Source organism: Rhinatrema bivittatum, chromosome 15 (genome assembly GCF_901001135.1).
Source record: "Rhinatrema bivittatum chromosome 15, aRhiBiv1.1, whole genome shotgun sequence".
NCBI classification, from domain to species: Eukaryota; Metazoa; Chordata; class Amphibia; order Gymnophiona; family Rhinatrematidae; genus Rhinatrema; species Rhinatrema bivittatum.
In genome coordinates, this window is record NC_042629.1 from 53,141,965 (window position 1) to 53,164,319 (window position 22,355).

General features: G+C 42.9%; 1 protein-coding gene across 4 annotated transcripts in view; it reads right to left on the reverse strand.

Moving 5' to 3' along the window:
• Positions 1 to 17,868, reverse strand: part of MYH15 (myosin heavy chain 15) — a 104,598-nt gene extending 86,730 nt beyond the window's left edge. For all 4 annotated transcript variants that reach the window (XR_003852847.1, XR_003852846.1, XR_003852845.1 and 1 more), the window contains exons 1-15: positions 17,846 to 17,868; positions 16,009 to 16,145; positions 15,176 to 15,279; positions 14,555 to 14,698; positions 13,916 to 14,072; positions 12,576 to 12,603; positions 11,695 to 11,791; positions 9,873 to 9,893; positions 8,985 to 9,077; positions 8,303 to 8,366; positions 8,096 to 8,194; positions 5,665 to 5,768; positions 3,469 to 3,607; positions 2,815 to 2,933; positions 1,454 to 1,603 (exon numbers count right to left, since the gene is read on the reverse strand). Coding sequence is in view for 1 of the 4 variants with exons in the window: in XM_029578470.1 (XP_029434330.1) it covers positions 1,454 to 1,603; positions 2,815 to 2,933; positions 3,469 to 3,607; positions 5,665 to 5,768; positions 8,096 to 8,194; positions 8,303 to 8,366; positions 8,985 to 9,077; positions 9,873 to 9,893; positions 11,695 to 11,791; positions 12,576 to 12,603; positions 13,916 to 14,072; positions 14,555 to 14,698; positions 15,176 to 15,279; positions 16,009 to 16,145; positions 17,846 to 17,853 (1,464 nt within the window). In the remaining 3 variants the exon portion in view is untranslated. The remainder of the gene's footprint in view (positions 1 to 1,453; positions 1,604 to 2,814; positions 2,934 to 3,468; positions 3,608 to 5,664; positions 5,769 to 8,095; positions 8,195 to 8,302; positions 8,367 to 8,984; positions 9,078 to 9,872; positions 9,894 to 11,694; positions 11,792 to 12,575; positions 12,604 to 13,915; positions 14,073 to 14,554; positions 14,699 to 15,175; positions 15,280 to 16,008; positions 16,146 to 17,845) is intronic.
• Between the last annotated feature and the right edge of the window lie 4,487 nt (positions 17,869 to 22,355).

A 22,355-nucleotide genomic window follows, 5' to 3' on the forward strand; every position in this document is an offset into this window, starting at 1 on the left:
AAGTAAATAAAAAAATATCAGGAACTGGGAATAAGTGAAGATCCACAAACAGAAAAAGAACATAAGGACATGGCATGCTGGATCAGACCAAGGGTCCATCAAGCCCAGCATCCTGTTTCCAACAGTGGCCAATCCAGGCTGCAAGTACCTGGCAAGTACCCAAACATTAAATAGATCCCAAGCTACTAGTCCAGTTTATGGCCTTCTCCTCAAGGAAATTATCCAAACCTTTTTTTAAATCCAGTTACACTAAATGCCGTAACCACATCCTCTGGCAATGACTTCCAGAGCTTAACTATGCATTTAGTGAAAAAGAATTTTCTCCGATTTGTTTTAAATGAGCTACTTGCTAACTTCATGGAGTGCCCCAAAGTCCTTCTACTATCTGAGAGAGTGCAGAAGGAAGGTAGAAGAAAGAAGCATTATGAAATGTTCTCCAGAAGTTCAACCAAAAAAGGCAGTCATTTTTAATGACACTGGAATTAGGAAGGTCAGAATGACCTTCCTAATAACAAAATAATTAAATGGCATGGGGCCACTAGAAGATTACCAAAAACATGTTCATAGAAATTATGAGAATTTAGTTTAAGCTGTTTCTCTAAAATTCATTTGCCTTAGAGCTAGAATTGCTCTCTCTCACACCCAGGGGGTCTTCCCAGCTTCCAAGAAGACAGACAGCCTAAAGTGTAATATGATAAGCATACTAGCAAAGAGGAAGTTACAGAAAAAAAAAAAAAAAAAGCTAAATCTTAGGGAACAAAAATAGCTTTAAAAAAATTCTGAAAATTACAAAAAAATCTGAATAATAGAGAATTCAAATTTTTGGCATGCAAGGCTCACCAGGGGTCTAGTCTATTGAGGGTCTCTCTCATGGAAGATAAATCAGACCTGAAATAAAACCTTGGTCTAGGATATTGCCTTCCCAATTGTAGGGTTCTGGTTCCAAAATATTGCAAAAATGTTGCACAATAATGATGAGAAATCTCATCCTGGCCTATAATCCTAAATTTCGGAAAATCCCTTTCAATAGAGCTTTTGCCTTTTTTCTGCTCATTGGTCCTGAGCAGGATACCTGATACAGACTAGAGGGAGCAATTTCACCCTGACGGGACTAGGACAGAGTATAAAAAAGTACATGCACGGACTTTCAGCCACATTAAGAGAGGGGAATTTTTAGGAAAGCTGCTTAACGCAGGTAAAATGCTTTTTATCCACATAAGTCATTTTGAAAATACTGCGACAGGTTGGGAGCTCATGCTTCTGGGAGAGGAACACGGCGTACCCTCAGGCGTCATTCCTGTAAGATTTCATGCTGTAAATCCTGGCAGGGCAAGTTGTGTAAGCAGAGTTTCGCCAGCACCACGAGACCCTGCTCTCGAACTATCTACTCCTACCATGGCAAATATACCCCCTCCCCCACTGTGCCATCAGGTTCCCACCAAAGGGCACTTACGTCAAAGATCTCAAATCCAGCGATGTCCAGCACGCCAATGAAGAACTGTCTCGGCAGCTTGGTGTCCAGCGTCTTGTTAATGCGAGTCACCAGCCACTTAAACATTCTGTCATACACCGCCTTAGCTAGGGCCCCGACAGCATACACGACCTGCAAGACAAGATTCAACAGGAAACCTCAGCTGACAATTTATATCCAAGCAAGTGATCTTGACTTTGCTATCCCTGAGCATCCATGGACCATTATACGGGGAAATTTAGGAAAAGCTTTAATGCATATGGCACCCGTGAATACCCAGTACCAGACCGTATAATCAGGCCTACCTCATGGTTGCTACTTAATAAGATATGTCTGAACGCAGCAGATACTTGCTGGAGCTGTTGCTCGCTTAAGGCTACTTTTAGCACATTTGGTGTGATTGGAAACATTGGGGCAGGACGGCTGATGTGCTTGTTCCCATATATTGATGGATTATTCTTTACTAGTATTAACTTCAAAGATCAGCAGATTTTAGCTAACAACAAGAATAATTGAAGCTTCTGCACAGAAATGCTAATATCTCCAAGGCTGACCAATTGGTAGGCAAAGACCTTGCATATTTTAAAAATGAAATACTCGCCCTACCAGATTAAGGATGAATTACAAAATGTTACACTCCGTATGGTCTCCCTTTTGCTTTGCTGTCGAAACTTGCATGAGAGTTATCACTGGCTCCCAGAGGGTGTTAAAGATTCCCCAAGCTGCCCTGGTGACCTGCCCTGGTGACCCCAGATTCCTACCAGGAGATAACTTGGCGGGCACTGGAAAACCAGCATAAGCATGGTTTTTCTCTAGCTCATTCATTGTGGAAATCCCAAGATCCTGACAGGCTGTGGGTCACCAGGGCAGCTCAGAGGCCGGTGTTAAAGGCTTCCCTTCTAACTTACATAAATGTGGCGTATATTGCATCCCATTATTTCTGAGCAGATTTGGGGTAACGCTTCCTGATTTACTCTCGGCTGATTGATCTGATCCACATCTTACCTGAAATAAGTTCCGTAAGTAATAAATTGCATTTGTACTATGCTTATAATGTTGAGCATTGTTTGATACGATCGGAATAATATGATTGCAAGGCTCCAAGGAATGCGTTGGCAATAATATGAATTACATTAAGAAAAATCACAGTTTGAAAAAAAAAAAAACTTGTGCAAAAAATTGTGCTGCTTTTTTTTTTTTTTTTTAAGAACAGTGAGACATAACTGTGACAGGGCCCCGGTACTTTATGTCAGCCTCTGGATTTACTTATAAACAGCAGCCGAGCAGAAAGTCCCCTCGCCGGAGTGCAGTCAGGGTTAGACCCAGTGCATCTCTCGTCTTACCTGTTCCACGGTTTGGCCTTTGGTGACATACTCATTGCCAACTTTGACCCTGGGATGCAGCAACCCCTTGACTAGGTCCGAGGAGCTGATTGCCATGAGGTACGCGGCCTTGTCCGCATCTAATCGGGGAGGGGGGAGGGCGGGAGAGAGAGAGGCGCTCCATTATATTAACTCAGATCGATTGGAAACATGATGTCCATGCATGCAACAACCTTAAAATTACAATGGTTTTCACAAATCCATACACGTGAGGACCCCTGCAGTATAACAAAGCGGGATAAAATATAAAAATCGCCTTTTCACTTTAGTACGGGGAATAAGACACTTGATAAATATGGAAGGGGTAGTATGTGGAAATGGGCACAGTTTCTAAATGGGAGTAACATCCTCAGACTTGTTTTTTCTCCTCTTGCAGTTGGCATTTGGAGCACAGCGTAGATGTGCAGAGAATCTGAAGTTAAAAAAAAAAAACGCTTCTTTTGCTCACATTTTTCCCACCCAGACCCTGCAGCATGTTCATGATCACTCGATCTCGCACGAAAGGCCTGGCCCGACTGTAAACATAACGACTATGTGTTCTGTTCATAGCTTAAGCAGAACCTCATCCATCTCACTTTCCCCACAGTGCTTTGAACAGACTCCTCATCTTCTTACTTTCGGTCCCATCGGCCTCTGCTTGCTCTTCTCTTTGTTTTTGTTTAAATTTCATGTTCCCGAAGTGCATTATTGCCCCAGTCAGCTTATAGGCTCCATACTTTTCATCCACAAGGAATCCCAAAATGTCAAAGGCTTGCTGCGAGAGAGAGAGAGAGAGAGAGAGAGAGAGAGTGAGAGAGAGAGAGAACAGCGGGTTATACTGACCAGGCCTGGCCTATCCTCCCCCCCCCCCCCCCCCCCACCACAGATCATGAGAGAAACTGCATAATTATCTTGTTGCCACATGCATTACACCACATATTTTACAATCCCACAGAATCAATATTCCCGAAAGCTTTCCACACCTCTTCCTTCAATCCTTTGAACAAAGCTGCAGGGAATCCGCCTGCCTTCAAGTCTCAGCTCTCTCTCTGCTCCTGCCCCAGTCGTTCCCCAGGCCCCCCCTTGCAAACAGGCTGTAGGGAACTTTTACCTGTTGTCTTCCCTTCATCCCACTTCCCCCCTGTCCTAAAGCGAAGGAGATGGGGGGAGGTGAAGTTGGAGTGGATAGAGAAAGCAGGCAGAATGTTTGATGTCGGAAAGATCCCTTAAATCCTTATTGAACCAAAGAAGACGATTTTGATATAATTCCTGGATGGAGTGATCTCCCTGGAGAAGGATTTCCTCTTTATGCAAAGGGTCTGCACCTGCATATGTGGCCAGTCACACACCATTTACAAGCCCTGGATGCATTTTGGAAGCTGGCAGAGAGGGCATTGATTTCAATTCAAGGAAGCCTTGATGGGTGGCACTACTGCTGGCAAGTTTAAATTTGTGCTAATTCCACTCCTTTTTCCATCCGTTACCATGTGTCCAATATATGTGCACCTATCTTTCTGTGTAATTATTAACACCATGACGAACTGCTGATACTGAGGGCATCAGCAACCGCTTGGAAAGATGACATGACTTTCTCAACAAAGTATTAAAAAGATGAATTTACTATTTCAATTCAAAACAAAAGTGACATTTCACAGTTAAAGGTTTGTAACTTACATGTCTTAACTTGATAAATTGTTGATTTTTTTACTTGGTACATTTTTTATTTGTATATAGTTTAAATATTATTTAAACCAAACAATATGAATGGCTTTCAATAAGAAAGAAACTTTTTTTTGCATAGTCAGGTGAGAAACTTTATGCAAAATTATGCAAATTTGCCACATAATTGACACATAGTTTGGAAAAATCTGCCACAAAATTTGCTAACTCTTGCTGCAGAATTCTGAAAAAATCTGCAGCAGGAAACTGGGGGGGCTCTGGCTATCCTGGACCTCAATCAGCTACAGCTGTCAGGTTCCATCCCTGTCTTCTGCCGAGTCCCAAGTAGGATGCAGAATAATACAAGAACTTTTAGCACTCCTAGAAAATATAGAATAATGATGAGGAGGAATGAACATTTTCAAGTGGCAGAGCCAGGACATAGATTTTCCAGATTCGTAATGAACAAAACGAATATATATATATATCTATGACTCCAGGAAATCTTTTGTTTCTGTTATGTTGAATATGATGGAGTTAAGTGGTTGGGTCTTAAGACATCCATAGGATAAACATATTTTTCTGAATGGAACAAATAGATGCATACAATGTGAAAACATGCAAATCTTTTCCATGTTAAAGAATTAAGTGCATACTTTGAAAAAAAATGCAAATGAATTCCATAGTGACGCATTGTGAAGGATCAATGGTGTTTTTTCTCCTGCATGAAAGTAAAATGACATCCCAACTCCTATGTGGCACAACAACAAGTTGTAATTTCTTATGCATACAACAAGAAAAATAGTATTTCAATAATAATATTGTATTTGATAAACATAGTATTTATCCATTTTGCTGAAGTTTTAGATCAGGGGTAGGTAGCTCCGATCTTGGAGTACAGCAGACAGGTCTGGTTTTCAGGACATCCACAATAAATATGCATATGATGTATTTGCATATGATGGAGGCAGTCCATGCAAATTTACCTCATGCATATTCACTGTGGATATCCTGAAAACCAGACCTTTTTGTGGCATTGCAGGCCCGTAGTGGCCTATCCCTGTTTCAGATGCTCGGTTTAGATTAAGCTGGTGGAAGTACAGTGACCCCTTGTCCATTATTTCATCAAGGTTACTAAGCTATGATGGGTTTTGAAAAGTAATGCAGACTCACATCTGTGGCCATCAGTTCTTCACCATCATCCAAGTTGTCCACAGTAACCACCCCTTGGGAGCTGAAATGGAAGTCATAGGGATTGGAAGACACCAGCAACATGTCTGCAAAAGAAAGCTAGGTTGATTTAAAATGTAGCACTCTGAATGTCCAGTATAGATTCAAACATGTTACAAAATATTCTACAGTAATAGCCAAGCATAAATGGCATTTTTTTTTTTACCCAAAATTAAGTAAAGGTTGCTCAGAAAAAGAAAACCATTTTTTAAAATGTGCACGGTAACATTCAACAAACTCGTATCCCCTCTGCTCTCCACAGTTAAAGGTGAATTTTAAAAGAGAGATGGGTGTGCATCTAGCACATGTGCATGTCCACCCGATTTTATAAACTGCCCTCATGTGTGCACAAGTACTGAAACATGAATATCTCACATCAGGAAAAAAAAAGGGGCAGAATGTGGGTAGAGCATGAGTGTTATGGGGTGGGGCCAAGAGATATACACGTATGTATGTATGCACACACATGGGCATGCGTCCAGGCCCATTTCAGCACAACTTTAGCTGAGGTGTAAGTCAGAATAAAACTATTTTTAGCCACATATGAACTGCTTGAGGGGGTCTGGGTTAGCTGGGGGAGTGCAGGCTACAGAACCAGGGGGGGTCTTGAGGACTTAGCTGTAGACTGGGCAAACTGGTGGATGAATTGACAAAAATGGTCATGGCCTGGACGCACCTGTTATAAAGTTCCCTCAAAGCCGACATTTCCCTGCTGTGCACGTGCACTCTTAAAATTAGGAGCACGCATACACATGCACTCGCATGCACAGTATAAAATGTCAGCGCATCTGACTGCACGCTCATATACACGTGTATATGGACACCCATTATAAAGTTACCATCCCTGTGAATCTTGACTGCACAACTCCCCAAATGTCAATGAGTTTTAGTTGCTGTCTGACAGGCCGATACAGTGATCGGCCTGTCTTGGATGCGCATTTTCCCTTACCCCAAATGCATGTTGATGGCCCTATTAGGTATTCCCCGCGATAAGTAATTATCTTTAGCTGACGTTATCCTTTCCTTTTATTTCTCTTTTTGCCCAGTTCAATCATCCTTGTTATTTGTAACTGCTTTTTTCCGCACTATAGTTCCAGTTTGAAGTTTATTATGCACCCCTGTTCAACTGTAAACCAGCATGATGTGATTGTATCATGAATGCCGGTATATAAAAAAACCTAAATAAAATAAATAAATGAGCTTTCATTCACAACCACTTTGAGGTTTCCCCAATTTTTATAAAATCTGACCCTCCTCTCCCTCCCTCCTCACAAACTTCGTCGAGCCATCCCGTGTGCAATGCACTAATTATGAACCCTGAATTTAGGCACTACATGTTGCAGTTCTGCAATAGCCAAGACTCTCCTGTCCCATTCCCTGTGAATTCCATGCCTCTGCGATATCCCCTGCCTCGGCCAGCTTGAAGAGCAGACACCAGGCCCAGGAATCAGACCCAGGCCTTCCACGTGACAGTGCAGAGCACTTTCTGCAGAGTCACTGGGTTGGTCTCTAGTATTGGCATTTTGTTTGGAAAGCAACACACATCGCCAGTCCAACACCAACAAGCTGGCCGATGCAGTGATCTGAGCATCGAGAGACTATGTGCCGGTTTTCAGTGCATATTTTTAACGGCCAGATTAAATTTTTTAAGCTCCCGATGCAGTAAGTTAATGATTTGCAAATGCATTGAGAGTTATAAAAAAAAGTGTGCTTAGAGTAAAATGTGCATTTGACACAGGCTGAACGCACACTTTAACTCGGGAAGAGGTGGGAGGAGGGCATTCCTGACAGCAGCTGCTACCACTTAGCCGGATATATACCGATTTATGCAGCTATCTGGAGCAGATAGCCACTGCCAGGTAGCTGGATAAATCAGTACTGGTGCAGGTCCAAGTAGCAGTAAACCGTGCCAGATAAGTACTGTTACCCTCTGCCAGATAGCCAGATAAGTCAGTACTTATCCGCAAGAGTGGCAGCAGCCATGGACATTTTTTAACTTTTTAAAAACATTTTTTGCCCATTTTTTTAGGGCTTTTTAAGTGCTGGTGCGATAGCACCAGAAACTTAACTCCAGCTCGGAGCCGGAGTTAAGTTTCCAGCACTAAAAAAATGGTGCGCTGGCCGGATGCAGTCTCTCTGCACTGGGAAGCACTGCTTAAAGCCTTCATTTGCATGGGATTTCCATGCGAGGGCGCTAAGTAGAACTCCCGTTTAGGTATCAGCACATTTTCTGCGTGCAAAACCTGCACTGGCAGTAAGTTTCATGCACAGAAAACGCGGAATTGAAGTACTGGCAGAAAGGTCCCCTTCGGTTGAATGCACTTTTCTGCAGCAGCTTGAGAGGTAGATAACAATTAGACGCACTTCTGCTTACCCAGTAGTTCAGCCTTCTTCCCAGTCAGGATCTGGTAGAAGATATGGTAGCTTCTCTCCCCAGGCTGCTGAAATATGACTCGGGATTTTTCCAACAAGTCTGATTAGATATTAATGACAAAAAAAAAAAAATGTTAAAAAAAAGGCTGAAATTCAAAGGGAAGCTCATAGATGAATGGATTATTGGAAACGGTGTCTCAGTGCTTACAGATATCGATATCAGCCGAGGACAGCTTCCCAGTGGTGCCGAAATGGATTCGTATGAATTTACCCTAGATGGTCAGGAAGGGAAGAGATGGCCTCTTGAAACAAAGAAACAGCAGCATCCTATCAAAAGCATCCCCTCAAACGGATCTACGTAGAAAACGTCTGCTCGAAATGTTCGGTTTTTATTTATCAATATAATCAAAATACGAAAAACAAAAAAAAAACAAAAACAAGTGCAGTTCCGATTCTTAACGCATGAAGCTTTGCTGGTTCTTCCAGGGGCTGGTTTGTTTGTTTGTTTCTGGAGGTACAAGGAATCATTTCAATTTGCAGTCAAGTTATGCAGAAAATAAATGTTAACCCCATATGGATATTTATCTGCCAGGATTGTTAGGGGTGAGGACGGGTGAGCTATGGGTGGGGGTTTATGGTATTTAACTTTTGTATTATTTATGTTGTGCTATTCTTTGCAATTCTTGTTTGTTTGCTCATTTTGTTCCTGGCTTTTGGGCGAGTGCTTCAGTCTGTAAAGCAATTCATAAATACTGCTAAATAGATAAGAAACCGAGGAAACCAGCTGGATCAGGCACGGGGAGGGGGCTCTAAACCAGGGGGACAAATTACCCTTTCCAAAGAAAACCTAAAGCCGTTTAAAAGAAATCTAAAAAATATTTAGCGCTTACAAAACGTGAAGAGTTGTCGTTTCGCAGTGTCTTGGCGTTTCCAAAGGCTTCTAAAGCGGGGTTTGCTTGGATGATTTGGTCCTCCAAGGTTCCCTAAGATCCAAAGGAGCGATGCAAGCATTACAGAGACTTTTCATTGTAGGAGAAGTGCCAGAAAGGCAGTGCAAAGGAATTTTACTCATGGACCTGAAAGGCGTTCAATGTCTCAGATATTCAGAGGAGCGGATTGGCCTATCGGGGGATCGGGCACCCCCGGTGGGCCGGTCGCGCTAGTCACGTGGTCTGCCGAGCGAGGCCGTGACGGAGCCGTGCTCGGCAGACCACGTGGTATCTCCTGGGCCGGCCTGGGTGGCGAATCCCCGGGCCAGTCTTCATCGGGAATCCACCGCTGGATATTCACAATGAATCTACTAAAAATGACTCCAAAGAAGAATGTGCTCCAGTTGATTAATCCCACGTCCTCCAGTTATAATATTAAGCTTTTCTTTTTCAATATTACTGGAGGTAACCCATCAAATTGCAACCCACCGGGACAATCTTCAGTAAGATGGGACCCTCATATGAGCAGACGAGTTTCTTAAAGTATGAGATCTGCGAGGCACCCATTTCCCACCGCATCCCTGTGTTTTATAATCATCGGTCCCACAGCTATGTAATTCTTTTTTCTTTTTTTTTTTCATGTGTGCAAATAAACATTTGTACAACTGGAAAAATCTTATCTTTTAAAGAAACAAGTCCCAGCACTTCAATTATGCCGATCAATAGCCTCCCCAGCCCATGAACACAACAGAGGATCCCGGAGGGTCTTTATAATATGGTAATAATCTCCACAGGCTCCTCTTTTGATATAATCAAAGGTAAAACAAGGAGGTAGGATGACCAACTTACCCCTGTCCTCGTGGCTGGTTGCTGTCAAAAGAATTGACGAAGACAAAGAGAAAAGGACTTCCATTATTCAATTATTCTACATTTGGAACATGATGGACATGTGCGACAGTAACTTTCCTGTTAGGGGAAACGTTTTTATCGCTTTTTTTTTTTTTTGCTATTCTCACATGCTCTGCAATCTCTTCGAGAAGCATGGTTTATAAACGTGAAAATAAATACAATTATAAAATCAGGAAAAGAAAGGCGTGCAAAAGCTAAAGCCTCATTCCAGGTGAACCTCAAGGTTTATTTTGGCGGAAAGAAGACAAAGTGCAGCTTCTCCTGGGGGTGTGAGGGGACGAGAATCAGGCATTATACTGGGGTTGGGGGGTGAAGGGAAGAGGGAAGAAGGAGGGAGCCTGAGCCAGTCACCAACTCTGCAGGACGTGAAACAAAGTTCTGGGTCTCGTGTTATAAAACTGGGGTGAAAATAAATTAAAACTCCATAATACATTTTTGCACAATGCAGGGATATATATGTATTTTTTTTGGGGGGGGAGGCTTAAACCTGAATTTAAACTGATAATGAAAGACCCTAATTGTATTTCAATGGAGTGAAATTCCCGTTAGCATGAATTAAGCCCTACTACAGTGGAAAAAGGTGCTTTTAGCACCTTTAAGGCTTCCCTGGCACCCAGATCATCAGACTGGAGGGCACTTAGGGGGATCGATGCAATACCACGCGCGAGCCGCTGCGAACGTCTTAGCAAGCAATTGCAGGTGCGTTTTGGATGCACGTCCATAGTCCCCGGTCCAACACAGGGACTAGCGCCTCCAAAACGCGCACCCAAATCACCGTGTAGCTAAACGTGCTCATCACATGTAAATTTATGTGGATGACCGGGGCTGGCGTTAAGGTATGCCACACTCAAGGGCGCATTGAAAAAAAAAAGAAAAACCCTGCTTTCTAAGATTCCTCCTAACAGTATCGTAGCGATACTAAGTAGGAGGAACCAAATAAAGCAGTATTTGGTAAAAAAAAAAAAAAAGTTTAAATTCTGGATGCCCAATGCACACACAAGATACACAGTCCATGCCGGTAGTGGGAGAAACATTGACACTCGTAGATTTAGCGTCCGGTTTCCCGACCCGCTTGACAGCCACCTTTCCTGTGCACCCGATGCTGAGAAGGCGCTAGGGATGCACATTTTTTCCCCTTGCGCATCCTTTTTAGCGCGACCCCCTCATTTGAATATTGAATCGCGCACCCAGGAGAGGTGGCAGGGCCCACGTTAGGAAAACGGGTGCTCAACGCCGAGCGCCGGTTTTCTGTGCACAGTTATTGCATCGGTCCCATAGCCTATGTGGGGCTCCTTTCCATACACTATGTGACGTATTTAGAGGGGTTTATTCTAAGGTTTAGGGATAGAATGAGGATCAGAGCAATTTGTTTTCTCTATTGATAAGAATACATTTCTTGTTACCCTAGGTCTTGAAATCTGGCAAAAAAAAAAGAAGAAGAAGGGTACATTAGAGGCAGTCTGGCCTTCTCCCATATCCTTCACCAGATGTTACGTTATCAGGGAGTGAGCAATGTAACACATTGCTCTGGGAATTGGCTAACAGCTGGAAGCCCACCCTTTACAGCTATCACCAAGGGTATCAATCACAGGGGCAGTCAAGGGCAAATAATTCTCAGGAAAGGTCCTGGGCTTGTGCAGGAGAGCGAGCAGGAGTGCGAGATCCAGAAGGTGCCAGCTTAGAAGCAGGAAGGGAAGAAGGTTAACGCTGCGTGTTGGAGCCAGCTCAGCCAGCTGTGGGGGAGATGAGTCCCGTTACTTACGCTCTTCTTGCTGGAGGGATCCCCTATGGCCGCCACCGTGGCAAAATACTGAATGACCCGCTTTGTGTTCACTGTCTTACCGGCACCGGATTCTCCGCTGGGCACAGAGAGTTATATCAAAATGATTAGCCAGGATGACTGGGTTTAAGCAGACGCTTCTTTATAAATAGGACTTCTGATTTTAGGTTTTAGCCAACAAACATATGCACATGTAGGGCCTGATTTACTAAGGCTTTTTCTCCCATTCAATGGGTAAAATGCTCAGTGCATGATAGAAAAACCTAGATAGAAAGATGGATAGACAGACAGATGGATGGATAGCTAGAAAGACAGATATATCGATAGATAGGTGTTTATTGGATAAACATGGAGAAACAGCTCTTCCTCTGGTATTTCTCTCCCTTCTCCTTGCCTGTCTTGGATCCTTCAGGCTTTTTTGTACCTTTTATATACCGATGACCCCTGAGCTGAATAAACCTATATATTTAATTCAAGCAGAAAGGGTACCCAGCAATGGTACATGGCAGCAAAAACATCCACAAATCGATTTTTTGTACCCTCAAAGAACCCCTAATTACCTGGAAAATGAACACCTAAACTGACATTTATAGACACCTGAGAAGAGAAGCCCCAGTTATAAAACAACCCTTCCTTGTATGCAGACAGCTCCCCAGAAATCTTGGTGGTGGTGGTAATAGGGGTAGTGGGGGAAGGGGGAAGGGGGAAGGGGAAGGGGTCCTTCAGCAACCATTAATCAACTCAGGAGTAGACTCCCCCTCCAGGCACGTTTTCTGATTTTTAACTGCACAGTAAAAGCGAAAGAGAAAATTAAAACCTAAACAACCGAAAAAAGAGACGCTCCAGTTTGACAGGAGACTTACGTGATCAGCATGGACTGGTTCTCCCGATCTGAAGAAAAGAAGAAAATGGTACTTCAGTTCGCTGAGCTGGGTTGGGGAAGGAGGGCATTCCGAATTACAATGATAAAATGATAGTGTGTGCTAAATATATCACAAGGAGGGCTCCTGTAATTGTGAAGCATGAGCTCAGGAAAGGACATTGTATTAAATCAGAGGGCCGGGCTAGAACAAGAAGGGCCAGATTTTCTAACATGCGCACGGGTGTAGATTTGTGCGCGCAACCCGGCGCGCACAAAACTACGCCTGATTTTATAACATGCGCACGCAGCCGCTCATGTTATAAAATCCAGGGTCGGCGCGTGCAAGGGGGTGCACACTTGTGCACCTTGCGCGTGCCGAGCCCTAGGGGAGTCCTGATGGCTTTCCCTGTTCTCTCCGTTCCCCCCTACCTTCACCTCCCTTCCCCTATTTAACCCACCCCCCAGCCCTAACTAAATCCCCCCTACCTTTGTTGTCTTAGTTACGCCTGCCTTTGGCAGGCATAACTTGCGCGAGCCAGCTGGCGCGCGATCCTCTGGCACGGCCACCATGCCAGAGGACTCGGACCCGCCCCTGGACCACCCCCGGATCGGTGCCCCACCCATGCCCCCGCCCCCTTCCCGCCCCTTTTTCAAAGCCCTGGGACATATGCGCGTCCCGGGGCTTGCGCTCATCGCCGAGCCTATGCAAAATAGGCTCGGCGCGCGCAGGAGCAGGTTTTCGGGGTTACGCGCATAATATACGCGCGTAACCCTTTGAAAAGCTGCTCCAAAGTGAGCAGATTTTATTAAAAAAAAAAAAAAAAGACAACATGAAATTTATTAGGACCAAAAAGAATGAGATAGAGGAGTAATTCCAAAGGTGATATATAGAAGACTGGACTCTTACTGTTGCTTTAATTACAAATAATTTTAATTGACAAAATGCATAGTAAAAAAAAATTGTAACATTTCTCAAAACAAATAAGCTCATTTTAATAGGACATCCAGCTCTTAATAAATATTACAGTAGGATTTTTCTACTCTACAGCTGTGTCTAGCACCCCAAAAAGGAGAAAGCAATTTGGGTGAGCAGTCCCAAACCGCCCTGGAGATATCCCGCCTTGGTCCCTCAGCAGAGAGCAGCAGGGGTGGATGGTATTCAGTGCTATATTTCAGTGACCCCCATTCGGAATGGGAACATTTCAACCTGACACTCTTCCAGTTTGAAGAGACCCACGGAAGTCCCCTGACGCTCACGGCTGTTTTGCAGAATACTTTGAGGATTAATCGCTTTAACAAGGAAAGTAAATGTTCATCTAGAAAAGAAAAGCGATCACTCACTGCGCAGCATGTCGTGATATGCATTGTCGGCGATGGAGAAGATATGAGGGGGAGCCTCTGACCGCCTTTTGCCTTTATAGGCGGCCACCACTTCGGTCTTATAGACAGGAAGATTTTTGTAGGGGTTCACGGTCACACAGAAGAGGCCAGAGTAGGTCTAAAATAAGCCAGAAGACCGAACAAGGGTCAAAAAAATGTTTTATCTATAAAAAAAAAAAATAAACAAAAGCTGAAAAACAGATCATAGATTTGTGAGTATTTTTTAAGCAGGAGCTTTAATTTTGGGCCAGTCCCAATGGGGCTGGGTGTCAGCAGGGTGTTAACCCATTACATACATACTATGGGTCCTCAAGAAGGGATCATCTTCAAGTCATAGCTCAGAGTTCAGACCCTACACTTGGCCAAATGAAAGTATATTGTATGTATAGCATCATTTGTCATACTACATTAGGAAACAAATCAAACTTTTCAGTTGCACCTTTGGCTTTTTTTGCTAGACTAGACGCTGGTGTATCCAGCTAACCATAACTTGGGTTTGTGTTGTATTCGAGTGGGCTGTGCCTACTCTTTATTTGTTCCTGTACCTCACATTGTTTGAAGTCAGAGTAGGTAATCAGATATCGTACAATTTATTCTTACATAGATCATCCAGTTGGCATAGCGTTTGCGCAGATTGTGCAGCACGGACGCCTCGTTGAGGTGGGTCAACATGGCCATGTCTTCAATCATGTCGAATTTGGGAGGGTTCATCTGCTGAATGTCACCCTCCTTCACAGTGACCGTCTGAGAAAAAAATGGATAAAACAATATGAGCAATTCTAGGACAATGAAGGAGGATGTTTGGAGGATTCCAATAACCATGGACCTCAAATGGTGAAAAATCCTCTGAGGGATATCCATGTTAGTCTGGTGTAGCATTTGTTGTTCCATCCCTATTTGTCTAACAAAGAGATGATTGCGCTTGGTTTCTGTCTTGCGGTCTTTAGCAAGCTCCATCTGACAGGGTTTGCATGAAAGTTGCAGTAAAGGTGCTCTCTTCTCCAGGGTAATGGCTGTCTTTGTAAAGAATATTTCTATGGGTTGTCCACAGCTGATATGTCGGTGCCCAAATCTCAGAAGCCTGGAATTTTACTAGAAAAAAGCACATGCACGGAGGTGGAAATGCAGAAAACCCAAACCCAATGTTACAGGTTCAGGGAACTCCTAGTCCACCTCTAAGTCTATCATTATAGTGATTAGGTTAATAACATATTTCCCTACCTTCCCGTCTAGAGTTTCAACAGTGACTTTGTCACCACCAGTCTCCTTTATCTCAGCCTCCATATAGGCTGCTTTCTCATCTGGAATCCAACATTTCTTTTTTCCTGTGGGGAAGCAAATGGAAAAACAGAAGGCAGGTCAGGCTTAAGGCAATCACAATGCACTTAAATGGGGAGAGCCAGTGCGTGGGGACAAGCAAATAGTTAACAAAAAAGGGACCAAACAGTAGATACATTTTATGAAGATGGCTGGGAGTAATATGACATCAAGGATGTCACCCCCAGTCCAGGGCACCCCTAAATCCTGACTGCCCTGTCCTTATGCTCTTCTTCTGCCACTATCAGAGGGACGGGGGTGCTAGTGGGACCATTGGTCTTATGTTATCTGACTCTAATCACATATTCTTTATAATTTGTTTTGCTAAAATTTAATTATCAAGTAGCATGAAAAAGGTATCCAAGGTAAAAGGAGGGTCCCTCTAGAGCACTATGCTGAGAGATTCGTAGTATCACGCAATAGGTTAACATTTATTAAAATGATTATTAAGATTTCATAAGATTAGGTAAATTAGTCCAAAAATGGAATTTCATGTGCATTAATAAGATTATCTCATTATCCCCTTCCTAGTTCATTGTAAAACCCAAAGAATAACGAACAATAATTTTCATTTAGAAAATGAATAATTGCACAATTCACGTGGAGGGGTATTGGGGAAATATTCCACAGAGACGGCAATATATTCATTTGGGCTTGGAGGGATTGCAATTTGGAATGCAATTCCATCCCCCCTGGGCACATGGCAAGCCAGCTGCAGGGGAGGTCTCTTATCTTACCGTCAAAGGCCACCGTCTGCAACATCATCAGCTCCTTGTTACTCTTCCGCAGGAAGTCCGCAGCCTCCCCGAATTCCGACATCTCCAGCATGGCGAGGGCTCGGCAGGCAGGCAGCAGGCGAAAGAGAAGAGAGGATCTGGGCAAAAAAAACAACACACGGGAGACAACAGAAAGAGCACACGCGTCATGGGGCAGATTGGAGTTATAACCAAACACACAAATTCTCTTAATGAAAAATCCCACGATTGGAATGAACTATATAGAAACACGTGGTATTAAAGATTAAACAATCACAACGCTATGAAATTTTATCTTATATATTTAAGGACCATCATACCACCCACAGTGCTCACAAGTCAGACTTGCATCTCATGCACTTTAACGGGGTCACATTTAATCAATTGGTCCAGATGGAAGGCATCAAAGTTCAATTTTGAGTATTTTTATAAATTTTTTGCTATATGTATTAAAAAAGCAACTTCCCTTGTTTCTGAATTATCGGGGTTACTTATCCCGTAGCTGTCGGGGAAACTTGTCCGACGCGCGCGTTTCGCCACATAAGCTGCTTCAGAGACATCCGTATTCAAGCTCTCCTAATCCAGCACATCCCCATATCTTTAGCGGGGGTATAACCAAGCAAATTTCATGCGAGGTGCCGAAGGTCCATCTATTTTTCTGAAGTAAAAGGACTTATGGTTATGAAAAGATTTCAGCGATTACAATTTTCTTAAAAGTATTTAACGATGTATTTTTTGCAAGTGGGGAAAAAAGGTTAAGTTAGTCTGACTCACCGGACGCCGACACCATCTCCCTGCTGAGCAGGGAGATGGTGTCGGCGTCCGGTGAAAATTGTAATCCCTGAAATCTTTTCATAACCATAAGTCCTTTTACTTCAGAAAAATAGATGGACCTTCGGCACCTCGCATGAAATTTGCTTGGTTATACCCCCGCTAAAGATATGGGGATGTGCTGGATCAGGAGAGCTTGAATACGGATGTCTCTGAAGCAGCTTATGTGGCGAAACGCGCGCGTCGGACAAGTTTCCCCGACAGCTACGGGATAAGTAACCCCGATAATTCAGAAACAAGGGAAGTTGCTTTTTTAATACATATAGCAAAAAATTTATAAAAATACTCAAAATTGAACTTTGATGCCTTCCATCTGGACCAATTGATTAAATGTGACCCCGTTAAAGTGCATGAGATGCAAGTCTGACTTGTGAGCACTGTGGGTGGTATGATGGTCCTTAAATATATAAGATAAAATTTCATAGCGTTGTGATTGTTTAATCTTTAATACCACGTGTTTCTATATAGCAGATTGGAGTTATCCAAGGAGGCTCCTCGGTCACCATCACATCGTCTTGCAGAAATCAGCCGGCAGATAGTGTTCCAGTCTGGAGATATATTTATATACCTCTAGCCTGAAAGCCTTGGGATCGCGTTTATTCTGAATATTAACAATCCTCCGTGCAAGTGCGAATGCTCAATATCATTATCAAGGTGAAGAATTCTTGGGTCGTGCTCAAGGGCGCGAATAACTCCAAACAGAGAGCCGCTCACAGCAAGCAATGGTTTTGTAGACTATTGGCATATTTTATTCTACTGTCATTCTTATTTTAGGAGAACGGAACGTGGCTACTTAGTAGTCTCCTATGGCTTTTAGTTCGCTAGGTTTCTTCCATTTCAGGGGATATTTATATTTTATTTGGATGTATGATCATATGTTGTCTGTAAATTTATTTCAGCTTCTTAAGGAGATTATTTTCTTATTTCTCCTAGGTTTGTTTCATTTTAATTACTTTTGATTTTTTTTCTCAACTTTACCATTACATACCGTTGCATGTTATTCTGATTGTGTGATACTCATCATTATGTTGTTCATTGCTTCCAGCTTTCTTTGGAGTAGCGGTTTGCAAATTTGAAATCAATACAAACTTAACATCCCTAGCTAAAATGCAAGCAAAGTTTACATTTTTCCTCCTGTTTGAAACTTTCTATTTAATAAAAAAAAATGTATTTTATTATTCCCCAAGACACGTAGAAAAAAAATAGTTGAACCAGAAGTCCCCGGAATTTCAGTTGGCTGCGTTTCTTTGTTGCGGATGGAGGGCGCTTCGTGAGACCCTCTTATGCCAGTAAGACCGTCCCCCATGTGCGAGCTCCCGGCCAGACTGCGTTGCCCGTGAGATCCGTGTAAGCGAACGGTTCTGCCATGGGGGGAGGTCATTTCTCAGCACTTGCCAGCCTCTCCCGGAGGTAGCCCAGGACTAGATTGCCTTTCGCTTCTCTTGCACCGAGGCTCCTGCCCCGGGCAGCGCAGCGGATGGGCCGCCTTGGCTCTGCGCTTTTGGGACGGGAAAGTGCCCAGCTGTGGCCACAGGGGGGAGGGAGGCAGGTGCCCGCAAGCTCTGAAATTACCACTGCGCAGCCTTACCTGCGAGCTCGCAATTCACTTCTGAACGAGTGGGTTTAGTCAGGAGAAAGAAAACAAAAATCCCACAGCTGCCACCATTTCCACTTCCCCTTTCGGGGCGATTTTTTTTTTTTTGGCAGCTGGGTGCCTGCCCCCCCGCACACTTTCTATTTCTGCCTGCAGGACCCCGCAACGTCCACCGCCTCTAAAGTGCTCATTGCATGCTCGCCCAGCAGTGACTCAGATCATTCATGCCAGCTCCCTAAAGGGAGACCCGATTTAAAAAAAAAAGAGCGCGCTGTTTGATTGCTAGCAGCTTTTACTATTTCGTAAACCTTCGTTATATTATACCGTCTCCTCCCCTCCGGCTGGCAACACTTGCAGCAAACACGAAATATTTACAGCACATAAGATCTGGGACTGATGAAGAAGACCCTTACTTAGTGCGTATCATATTTTCCTTATTCTATAGGACTATTTTATTTAGCATTTGTTTATATACCGAGGTATAGCATACATTGCCTTCACTCCGCTTTACAATACAACAACCGGTTACATTTAAATTCATAATAATAATAATAATAATAAAGTGACAAAAAAAGGAATCAGAACAATAACTTATAGGACTAGGGCTGAAGGATATCGGCTTCGCTCGAAGCGAGCTTCTTTTCTATCTTGCAGAACAAAACATTCGCCCTGCTTAGTTTAGGACATTTTTCGGAGTAAATAAGCGCCTAATCCTGCTCAGAGTCACATGCCGTTTAATTACAGGACAATCCGTCACAGAGTTAGTACAGGAAGGGGAGGAAGACACTGGTTAGAAGGACGACGAGAAAAGGTACATACCCTGCTAGTCACAGAGAGAGAATGGCCCCTGTGCGGCTGGCGCTGACCTTTATAGCACCCCTTCAAGGTCAACCAGCGATCAACCAACCTCCTGTCTTTCCATATCGGTCCCTGACTTCATGGAATGCGTCCCCCATCGTCGTCAGCAATCAGGGGAGAATTACTTGTTTTGTGACTCGGACCATGTAACTGCTTTTCAACCCCGCCCGCTTAGAGATGAACACTAAGAGCAATTAGTGACATATTACTTAAATATTTTTTCTCTTCGGGTAGTAGTAATGGAATGGGGGCCTTAGTTGATAGCAGCCATAACTGAAAATAAGAACTGATCTATAAATTTGAACTTGGAGTGCATTTTCAAAACAAATCGTTATTTGTAAGGTTCCTGATATGGCCAAACAAACGGGATCCGGTCGATAGTACTAAAAGTAGCACTAACTATATATATATATATAGTTAGTGCTACTTTTAGTACTATCGACCGGATCCCGGTATATATATATATACTATCGACCGGATATATCGATATACTATCGACCAGATGTTTTAAGGATTAGACGAGGCAGCTCTACCAAGAATGCACTCATTTTCGCTCACTAGAACCTGTGCTTACAGCACTGAGCCCCTTATAAAATGATGGTGATTTTCAAAGCAGTATGGGTTCAGCTCTGCTGCGCAGCCGTTTTATAACTTGCATGCCTGTTATAAAAGAGCTTGCTTCGCTGGCTGCATGCATGGGGGGCACACGCATCCCACTTCCACCACATCAAGAAGGAGATGTTAAAAGAGGCAGGGGCAGACACCATTACCATCACGGCCACCTGTGGGCCCGATCCTCCCCCCAATACTTGCCTTACATCCTTTAAATCCCTCCAAAATGGCTTTTTTTTTTTTTTTTTTACTTACACACCATCCTCCTCACTGAAGTATTTACATGGGTATCTCTTGGGCAGGCCTAAACATGCCCAGGCCCCACCCAGACCCCCCCCCTTTTTTTTTTTTAATTGTGAGATGTGTGCACAGCAGCATTTACATGCATAGATGGGTTCTTTTTAAAATACAGTTGGCCCCCCTGAGCCTGACTTATGCACGTATCCCCTATGTAATATGCACACCGTGCTTTTAAAATTCACCATTACGTGAATAATGCACAAGGCCTGAAGTGGCTGCTCTTGGTCACAGCTATTGGTGATCCTTAAAATTAATACTTCAAAAGGAGGGTACTAATCCTACTTCAGAAATGCTACAAAGAACTCAGTCACACAACTGAACGCAAAACAGAGGCAAGGATAACAATTTTCTTTTATGCACAATGCTGCATATTTATAGATATACAAGCCTCAATAACTAATGGGATTTTCCGTATCCATTACATGAAAAAAGATCTATTAAATGTAATAATTTCTTATCCACCTTTCTAATCCTTAGACCCTTCAAAGTAGATTAGGTGTTTGCATTTTTTTATTGTAAAGTACATCACTCGCCACTAAAATAAGAATAGGAAAACAATGACATGTCTACAATCAATATATCATAAATTTATTTATTTATTTATTTATTTATTTAACAGTTTTTTATACCGACCTTCATAGTAAATTACCATATCGGATCGGTTTACAGTTTAACAAAGGGAAAAAAGATCAACCACCAATATAACCAATCAACCAATATAACCAATATAACCAATCAACCACCAATATAAAATAATGGCATGCTAAGAGCCAAAGCAGCCTCTTTCAAGCATCACAAGAAATCAACCCTCCTCACTCACCAGAGCCCAATACCAAAATAGCAATTTAATGTTTATAGCAAAAAATATCTTGGGTTCTAACAATCCATGGTGCAAACATCACAAACTTAGAGGCCCTATGCAAAGAACAAGGTTCATAAAGTTTTTCTAAAAGCCAAATTCTCACTTTCTAGTCTCATCTCTCGTATGTGAGTCAGGATATACACGGACTAGAATAACTGTGCACAGATTTCATTTTCTTCCTTTACAAGGACACCGAGAAACCACAGTTATTTTGCCCCATGCACGGTGTGGAATAACCTTGCCTAGAGGTTAGAGCAGGTGACTGAGAACCAAGAAATCCAGGCTTCAAATCTTGCTTCCACCACTGATGCCTGAGCCACTTCACCCTCTGTTGGCTCAGGAACAAACAGATTGCAAGCACTCTGAGGAAGGCACGTCACCAACTCTAACTTGCCTTGAGCACCAGCTTGGAAAAAAAAGAGTAATTAAATCTAAAACTTAGACTGTTCCTGCTTCAAAATTAACACTGAAAACACTGGGCATGTCAGAGGCTTTGGTGTTACAGTTTGCGAAATATGGATTTTCGATGTGTTGCTCTCGACTTTCCTTGTCCTTAAATATTGCTATCTGGAAGAGAAATCAGTCAAAATTCGGAATACATTTTGCCGAATAAGGGGACAACTGCAAAGCGCGGACCTCCTCTGGCCAGTCTACAGTAGGGGAAGCAAATATTCATCATGTCTAATGCATGGTTTGGCCAGAAGGATATTTGTTGCGAGGTCTTTGTGTCAGACCTATTTTTAATAGCCTGACATATCACAAGAGAATGCAATACCAGCCTTCATCACAGAATGTGTGCAAACCAAAGATGCCAAACCTGGGCCCATTATCTGGATTGGGCCCATGTCCCTTTATCAGACTCCAGCAGCCTGCCAGCCAGCACATTTTATCAGCCTTTGCTGAACCCTTACAGCTTTCCAAAAGTTTCTACCCAATTATTGATCTCAAATATTACAATCCGAAAAAGATTAAAAGCTAAGTTATTAGGGGCCAGATGTCATCAGTAACTCGCACAACTGTGAATTGTGAAGAAACACTTTTTCTATTAGAAATGAAACCAGGAGACTATGCTGAGGAATGAGTTAAAAACAAAAATCTACCATTGGATGGTTTTGTGCAAGAATGGTAGAAACCAAAGATCTTAGAGAAAGCTGCATAAGAGAAAAGAGTAAGGAGATGGAAAAATCTACAGTACCTAGAGAGACAACTGTAATATGTGGGCACAACCACAGACAGAATATGCATTGGTGTTTCATTCTTGAACAAATATAT